Below are 9,711 nucleotides of genomic sequence, written 5' to 3' on the forward strand. Positions count from 1 at the left end.
TGTTCATCAAGATCGGGGGAAAAAAGTTTAAAATGTGTGAAACAACCTTTGACTAAGTTTAATTTCAGGGTAAGATATTAGAGAATATAATAGAACTTGAATGTGAAAACTCTCGAGTTATAATCATAATTAATGCTTAAAAGGAAAAAAAAAAGACAAATAATTAGAGATGCACCGATTGCAAATGTCTTGGCCGATTCCGATTTTACAGTAAGTGTGATTGTAGTAAATACATTTTATTCTTTTTATTTTTTGTTCTAAATACAAGGTGTTCAGTTTACTGTCATCCCTGGTTCTGTGTCTTCCCTTTCTGACTATTACACAGCACAGCATTTACCTCCTTGAACCTAGACACTGGTCCACCACCCAATTAATTGATATAAGCTTACGTTGGGTTTTCCAAAATCACAAGCAGGTCGGCAGAGTGTTTACACAGACGTCCAAAAAGACTTATCTAAGAAAACTGTTTCATGATAATTTGTACCATCATCGGGGGTGGGGGCGTGCAGTAGATGTCCCCTTTATTTTTTGTGCCTCTGGCCTTCAAACCGAGCAGGACTAAGTTTGTAAGAGCAGCTGACGCCAAATCTCCTGCTGAGCTGCTTCAGACGGAACTGTCCTCAATTCACCACTAGGGGGCGCCAACGCTGCGGCTTTGTTATATGGTTGATCTTTTTCAAAGACAGTTCTTTTTCTCTCTCCGCATAATCAACTTACTATGAAAGTACATTATTCAATTAATAGTTTTAATCCATGTTAATCTTCTGAACAATGACTAGTAAAGGTTCTATGAGGTTGTCCCAGTTACTGTGATATCAAACTTATAAGTCATGGATTGGATTTAAAATTTTTATCAAAGTGTTAAAACTATTTTCTGATGACAGATGCCAGTCCTATTTGCTTTTATTTCTAAGACGTTCTCACTGGTGTCTGCAATCAACATCTAGCTGTTATGTTAGCCACCACTAGCAGGGTAATAAAATGACTCAGGTGGGGAATTTATTAAAATCTAGATTTAGCACCTTGCCATTAGAGCAAAAATGAGAGATTAAAAGTTTGCCTGGATGAAAGATTGTTGTGCAACTTTTCTTTTAAAGCAGTGAACGTCATTGGTGAGTCTATTTTACATTATTGCAAAGTTGTTTTGACTGTACGTTAAGGATCTTAAAGTAATGGGTTTCCCTGCTCTGAAATGTTCCTCTGTATGTGCTGTGATGATTTACTGCTTAAAGTTTGGATTTGTAATTTGATGCAGTATAACAGGGTAATATTTATATCAGATCTGTGAGCTCAGATGCTGTTATTGACAAAGCCACTCATATCTGTCTCCACATGCATTTACTCCTGCCCCTGTTACATTAATGTGTGCCTGTGATTTAAGTGCATTTGTATTAGGATTCACTGAGCAAGTACTTTGCATGTTAGTGTTAATTGTGCCCCAGCAGGCTTTCTGTGCCGGAGATGCTACTGATGGTGTTTTTAAAGCAAGTGCAGCGTGAAGTTGTAAATAGCCCATGTTGTGTTGTTCTTGTTAATGGCTGCATTTCCCTATTATTGCGTGTGTATTTGCCCATGTCTTGTGTGTACCCTGTCCGATCCTTGCATGTATTTAGCTTGCATAAATCTCCCACCATGTGTGCATCTTACAGTTTGACGTTTGACAACCATATGTTTCCCATTTGTGTGTTTGGTTCAGTGTTCATTGGGTGCCTGTTGTAGTCCTTTTGAGAACTGCTATTAAAGAGCACTTTTTCCCTGGAAAGCAAGTCCCCTTGTCTCTCTCTGCTCCCGCGATGCCTCGCTCCGCCCCGTGCCACACTAGTGTCAGAAGAGCGATCCTGGATATAATTTTATTTATAATTATAATTTTTATAATTTATATAATTTAATGTGATATAGGATATAATCCTATATCACATTAAAGTCAGCCGTCGCACCCTAGTCTGCAAGTTCCTCACACAAACTGTGTGCAAATGCATCAGAAGCAGCTTGATCTTGGAGTCTGGCCAAGTCCAGCCTCATTCTCCTAGTAGATGGTAGCCTACTGGATCTAAGCTGAATCTTCAGAGTAGCAACAAGAAGTCTGTGGTCAGAATTCTCAAACTGGGCATTTCTGTAGATCCTACAGTTCAGCATCTGCCCACGAGCATGTGATCGATCGATCTTCGCTGCACCACCAGTATTAGAGTACCAAGTCCAACGATGCGGCCCAGGGAATTGGAACCAGGATCCAGCGACCCGCAGCCTATGACCTTTCGCAAGGTCAAGCAACATGGAGCCACTTTCACCACGGTCTCCAGACGCATGGGGACCTACACAATGCTCATAGCCAGCCCTGTCAGTACCAGTGGTCGCATTTAAGTCACCCACGACCAGAGGAGTGTCACCTCATGGGCACCAAAGTTGCGAGGAAAATGTCTCCCTCAACAAAACATCGCTCATCGTGGTTGGAGCCTACACTGAAACAACAGACAAGACACCCAAGGAGTGCTTTAGCCTGAGTCTCATGATATGCTCGTTGAAAGGAGTAACATCAGACACCATCGGGAGGAGCCAATACACTATAGCAACAGCTACTCCCTGAGTATGGCAGCCATCAGACCGATTCAACCAAAAGTAGGTATACCCACCTACAGAGATCTGACCATTCCCCGGTCTGCGTACCTCAGAAAGTGCTGCCACTGAATGCGGAGTTTACGAAGCTCCCCCGACAGCAGAGGAAGCTAGTCATCTTGCTGGAGAGACAAGATTTCCATACGCCTACCCAGATGGCCCACCTCCAACTGGGACCCAAGTGCTGCCTCATCACCACACCAGCCCTGACCCCCAACAGGCCTGACCCTATTAGCTCTCCAGCCGTTTTGACTCGTCTGAGGATAAGGCTCCCGAAGGCTTTCCCCCATACCCTTCATGGTGCGTGCAGCCTTCCTGTGAACAGCTGCAGCAGGGCTACTCCCACGGAGAGCAGAAGACTATCGGGTCTGTTTATATCAAGCAGTTGTGAGTTGTTTTACGGTGACTGGAGTACCAATCCCACCACCAACCCCCAACATTTTTATTTTATAATAATAGCAGTTTCACTGGATTGCCTGACTTGTTTTTGGCCATCACTTTAAAGCTCCTGATCACCATAACTGATCTGCATCTGAGTCCTTTTTGCCGCACCCCATCCTCACAATTGGCAGATTAGAATACTTGCAAGATTTCAATTCTGCATTACAGTAGGCTACACTGTCCTGGAGGCTATGGGTGTGAGGCAGGGAACAACCCAGGATGGGGCACCAAGCCAACGCAGGGCACACACACCATTCACACCTACAGGCAATTTGGTAACTCCAATTAGTCTCAGCATGTTTTTGGACTGTGGGGGAAAACCAGAGAACCTGGAGGAAACCCCTCGCCAACACAGGGAGAACATTCAAACTTCACATGCATGGTATTATGGCCGCGACTCAAACCCTGCTCCCAGAAGTGTGAGGCAATAGTGCTAACCACTGCACCACCATGCTGCACCATGAGTGGAAATCCAACAACTGATTCATTAGGGTCTCTAGGTAACAGACACCCAGAAAAATTAAAATGGAAATCACTGCAGTGCCATGCAAACCTGTGTGAGCAGCCAATCAGATCAGCCTGCTCTGTAGCATGTACCTCCCTGTTTCCTGTCCTTTTGTCATTTTCTCACTTAGCAGCGTACTGGTTCAAAACAAGCAGAACCAGAACAATGTTCAAACTCTTTGATCGTCTCATTTTCATTAGTAAGCTTCTGATCACCGTAACCGATCTGCATTTGACACATTTTTTCCACACCCCATTCTCACAATAAGCTGATAATACTTGTAAGATTTCAACTCTGTATTAGAGTAGTTTATTTTATTTATTTATTTGAACAGGAACAATGTACAAAATACATTAACCTCAAAAAAAAAGGAGAGATGCTTTGTACCAGGTTATAGCATTATTGCTAATTCACACCTGTAGTCCCTGGACTTACTCTTTAAATGCCAGATGGCAGTGGTCACATACTGATGAATGGCTGGGTAGCCAAGTGGATTTAATGTGGCTAGAGAGCAAATAAACTGATTCACCATTTACTCTCATGTACACCTACAGTATTAAAATGCTTGCTCTAAATGCAATTGTGTAAATGTAAGCAGTAAAGCTACAATTTCAGTTCTGTTTGCATGGTGGAAAGAACATTTAGACTGTCTTTTGAGTGTAATTATATGATCTAATACTTTACAAAACTTAAGAACTGTGTGATATGAGAGACTGTCTAATACCAGATTGATAAAAGACTGAGACTGTGCTGAGCTTGTCTGAGAGAGATGATTAGCAAATGCTCTCCCACAGTGTCTCAGCATTCCATACAAAGAACTTCATATGCTCAATATCTGTTCCTCTTTATCTAATTGTTCTCATTTTAACTGGTAGTTAAGGAGTAAGTTAATACTGTAAGTGTAGACTAAAATCCCTTTTTACTATTATTTAAATTCCTGTGTGAACAGCCAATCAGATCAGCCTGATGTGTATCTTGTACCTCTCTGTTTCCTGCCCTTTCATCCCGACCACGACCATGACCTCTCACTTAGCAGCAGAGCAGTTTATTCTAAACAAGTGGAACCACAAAGATGTTCAGACTCTTTGCTCTTCTCATTTTCATTAGTAAAGTCCAAAAATGTAAAATAATATTTTTTTTATAATAAATATTTGGGAATGTAATCCTCATCATAGTTAATAGTTATTTTGCTTACCATTATGATGTATGTTATGTTTATTTGTTGTTTTTCTGTTTTTCCAGACACTGCACTGGCTGTGGATGTTGTTCAGCCCAGTCTCCTGATGAGGGTTCAGCTTGGAGACAGTGTGACCCTGACATGCTTCTGTCCAAAAGAAACAACTTTTGTTGCTTGGTTTAAGCAAACTGTTGGTCAGAAGCCCCAGCTCATGGCAAAAGCACTACTCTACGTACCTGGTGAATTATACAAGGAATATAAAAACATAAAACGTTACTCCTTACAGAATGCAAAGGGGAGTTTTAACCTCACTATTTCCAACGCGGAGCCGTCAGATTCTGCAGTGTATTATTGTGCTGCTGTGTTTCTTCATGAGGTCACCTTTGGGAATGGAACCTTTGTCATAATCACAGGTAAATGAGATTCCAGCTATTTTCATATTTGCTTTATTATACTGTCAGTAAGATTATTCCCTGTAAAATATTTTTGACAGTTGAGTTTTGTGTCAATATAAAATTAGCAAAGATACCTGATTGTCTGCTTTGCTTCATAAATGTTTTTCAAAGCAACATTAAACAAAATCTTTATTATTATTATAATTATTACACAGTTTTTTACATCTTGCTTGCTGTCAGTAATCTTCAGCCAAAAGCGTAACCTTCTCTTTATACAGATGTTAATGTTACACATCGCAGCCTCTTTAAAACAAGTGAAATAAAAAATGTTTGAGTTGCTATATATAGGACTGTGCAAAAATCTTAACCAACAAAAGAAAATTCTTTTTAGTGTTATTTATCTGAGCAGTCAGTGTATATTTGCTCAGAAAAAAAAAAACCATGATTTAACATAAGAATCAGGGATGTGCACCATTCAGATCTGATTCGAGAATGGCCCTTAAATTTCAGTTCATTTTGTTAATCTGAATTAAATTTGAGTTCCTTTTGCAATGTATATTTTTTTATTTAATGTTAAAAAATAGACAAACTTAATCAGCAAACAGTAACAAGTAAAGAAAATACATTTCATTCGAAATTAATGAAATTCTACTTTCTTACATTTCAATTACAAACATTATATGATTATACAATTATAATGTTTGTTATTAAATAATTTTTGTTATTAATGTATATTAAAGCTGTTGAGGTATGTTAGGATATTAAGGTATACTTACATGCCTCTTATGAATGGATGCATTATAAATGTATTATGTAGGTGCAGTTAATGTAAAATGTCACCGAATATATACTAATAAACAGTAATACAAAATTTAAAAAAGGGACAAGAATTTCTTCTGTTCTCCAAGTTACTGATTTGTTGGATGGCTAGAACACTTTGGTTTCCAGCTCTCTCCAGAATCAATAAGAATAATCTGGTATTTTCCATTTTTTCTCTGTCATCATGAACATTTTGCTTTTCAGGTAAAGACTCCAACAGCAGGACTGTGGTGCAGCAGCCTGTGTCTGACACAGTGCAGCCAGGAGACTCTGTGAGCCTGCAGTGTACAGTAGAGGCTGGGAGCTGTGCAGGAGAACACAGTGTTTACTGGTTCAGACATGGATCAGGAGAATCCCTTCCAGGAGTCATTTACAGCCATGGAAACAGGAGTGATGAGTGTGAGAAGAGCCCTGAGGCTGGATCTCCTACACAGAGCTGTGTCTACAGCCTCCCCAAGAGGAACATCAGCCTCTCTGATGCTGGGACTTACTACTGCGCTGTGGCCATGTGTGGGGAGATGCTGTTTGGGAACGGCACACAGCTGCATATAAACGGTAAGCTATTAGTCGATGAAATCATTTAAAAATCCAAATGCAAAACAAATCCGACAGTCAGAAATTAGAGTGTAAATCCATTATTATCGTTGCAGTGTGACATCATCTCAGTTTTATCATGCCAGTTACATTAGATGATTTTTTTCTCCAGGATTCAATTGTTCTTCAGAGATGATGGTGCTTAACTATCTCTCCATTATAAGAGCTGGACTTCTCCTATGTGCTCTGCTGATATTCACCCTCTGCTATGGCGCAGTCAAGGTATCCTAGCCAATGTGTAATTTACAAATTACTTTGGCGGATTTTAAATCAATATGTTGTCTGAAAAAATTAGAGATGCACCGATCCAGACTTATTTGATGAATCGGGTATCTCCCATGCGTAACCGATCCACCTCCTATACTTACTTATTTAGTTTTTAGCTCCTATTTCGTGTTAAATCTATTTGTACAATCAATCGCACGGCAGCTCTTCCCCATTTTACATGTGTTTTTTGGGGCATTCAAATCGAACGCTAACGCTGCCCCTCGGTCTTTTTTGCTACTCAGTGGGTGTGAGTACAGTGACTTCCGCCTGCTGTGATGTCATGCGCATACCCTTCGCAGTACGAGGGCGTAAGATAAGATGTGACGATCTAGGAGTATTTTATGCTTTTAACAGAAACCAGTAGCACAGCGATTTGCAATCTTTGTAAAATAAAGTTTTGGGAGCTGGGAATAGCGTTTAATTGACAATACCACTTAACAAAGCGCACGTAACTGTGCGAGACAAAAAAAGCAATGGATGATTTGGGAGTCGCTAACTTGGGCTGTCCTGTGAACTCGCTGCAGCTTGTGATACAACTGTGCTGTTGCCAATGGGAGAAAAAATGTGTTAAAATTTTAAGCATTCGCCACTTGTGTATACTTGCTTTGAATACATTCATATTTAACTGCAAATGCCTCAAAAACGCTTAAAACAAGACGTACAAACGATGTGCAACAGTACGTTAATGTTTGTAGTAGCCTTTTGTCATATATTTTTCCATCTGCATTTACTAGCTTAAAAAAATTATAAGTATAACAAAGTAAAAAGAGCTATTGTATCAGAATCTGTATCGGTATCGACAGTTGTGTATCATAATCGGATCGGAACTGAAAAAATGTGGATCGACCCATCCCTAGAAAAAAATAATTTGCATGATTTCTACCATCTGATAGGCTATCTGCCATTTAACTAATTCTGTCATGTAGCAATAGATTGGAGTCTGTGATGTTTTATACAGGTATGTTAATTTTTCACTTCTTACTTAGCAATGAAGAATGATACAAGTATCTTTCTGCATATAAGATGTTGAGGAATGCCTTTTCCATCCGTTTTTAAGCCTGACAGCTCAATCAAAAAACGTGAAATGAATAAAAGTTGGTCAGATCATACTCAGAGAAAATTACTTTTATAATTCCGTTATTTAAATTCTCAGTTTTCCATTACTTAATGCAATATATACTGTGCAACATGTCCATTTAAATTTATACATTTTTCAATGTTGGGAAATAAATTGTAAATAGTGATATTTTCTAATGAGACAGCTTAATTTCGGAAGTATGGGTAAACTGGTAGAAATCATTCATAGCTTTGCATAATTGTGTGCAAAATTATATAGTTCAAAGAGAAAAAGGTTTTACAATCTGTAAGCTTATGGTTAAATTTTTGGAAGCAGCTACTCATTTTGTGTGTTTAGAGGGATGGTATTAAAAGAATATGAACTTTTGCTGTTTTAAGGTACAATTATTCTATTTCCTTGTAGCTATTCACAGGATCTGCATTTGTCATATATTATGCATTAAGTAGTGTAGAAGAGGGTATATTCATTTATATTGTTAAGTTGCATATATGTGCTGTTATACGACTCAAATCATGTGTATATGTTCCTTATTATGGTATATATGTATGCATGCAAATAAAGATTTTTAGACTGATGGTGTGTGAGAGTAATTTCATTCCTCCATTAATTATAATTAATTTTCTGATTGTCTCAGGCAACGTTAATTATGGCAAGAATTTTTAATTTAGTTTTAGTCTTAGTCACTTACTAAAACTGAACTGTAGTTAAATTAAAGTCACATTTTAGTAATTTGTTTTTGTTTTGTTTTACTTAAGATTTAGTCAGTGGACCTCAGGTTTAATTTTCGTCCTTTTTTTTTTGTCATAATTTTCTCTGACAGGTTAATGATACTGAAATTGATTTTGCTGAAGTATATTTCTCCTTGATAAGCAAGCAGACCTTATACATAAGCAGACCTTATACATAAACAGATCTTATACATAAACAGACCTTATACGTAAGCAGACCCTAGGAGGCTTAGTTATTTAGGCTGAGAATGTGTTACTGACTTAGCGTAATTTCATATACAGTATAAAAATGAATGCCTAATGTTTCTTAGAGAAAGTGCAATACAATCATATTACCTTCACAGGTCATATTTTGTTCTGCAAACATCAACAACACACACATTCATTTTCCTGTTTTGTTTTTGTTCTTAGGGCATTAAAACACCCATCAAATTTAACTGTACGGCCATTTTATACTGTAATAATTTTGTTATTAGGGCATGAAAACACCTATCAGACACCAATTTAACTGTGTGCAAAACCTGTCTTCACAATTTACAATAACCCTTCTTCAAAAACAGAAAGTACATAATACAGTAAAACTGCTGAAACAACACAAACGGGACATTAGTGTGTCATTTAGGACTAAGCATTAAGATTCTGTGTGTTATATCTGTCAGGTTACTTATCTCGGTTAAGTTTCAGGAAGGTACTTCTCTCCAAGATGACCTTTGCACACAGGTGTGTGTGCGTGCGCGTGTGTGTGTGTGCATCTCTGAACACTAAGAACAGTTCCTAAACAAACTGAACTTTTAACGTCTTTGTAAATTCCTCCCCCAGTTCTCACCTCACCCCGTGTCTCCTTGGCTGTGGCTCCTCGCCGCGCTCATTGTCAGTCACAGCACCTTTCACACCTACAGGATTTGGAGTCGCTGACAGGTCCAGATATTTAGCCCGCTAGATATATGACGTGCGTCTGCAATACATCGGTGACTTCATCGGTTCCGTTGAGTTTCAAAAACATCTTTGTATCAAAGGAGAAGGAGGGAATGGAAATGCTAATGAAGGAAGCTGACAGTGTGCTGGACTTAACACAAGCACCAGTGGAGTACAGT

General features: G+C 38.8%; 1 protein-coding gene across 1 annotated transcript; it reads left to right on the forward strand.

Annotated features, from left to right (window-relative positions):
- The first annotated feature begins 2,202 nt into the window (after positions 1 to 2,202).
- LOC140586914 (uncharacterized) lies at positions 2,203 to 8,463 on the forward strand. The gene is made up of 5 exons (XM_072708422.1): positions 2,203 to 2,337; positions 2,670 to 2,913; positions 4,895 to 5,149; positions 6,155 to 6,505; positions 6,657 to 8,463. The coding sequence occupies exons 1-5, from the start codon at positions 2,203 to 2,205 to the stop codon at positions 6,773 to 6,775; spliced, it is 1,104 nt and encodes a 367-aa protein (XP_072564523.1). The 3' UTR covers positions 6,776 to 8,463.
- The last annotated feature ends 1,248 nt before the right edge of the window (positions 8,464 to 9,711 follow it).

Source organism: Paramormyrops kingsleyae, unplaced genomic scaffold (assembly GCF_048594095.1).
Source record: "Paramormyrops kingsleyae isolate MSU_618 unplaced genomic scaffold, PKINGS_0.4 ups89, whole genome shotgun sequence".
Lineage (NCBI taxonomy): Eukaryota > Metazoa > Chordata > Actinopteri > Osteoglossiformes > Mormyridae > Paramormyrops > Paramormyrops kingsleyae.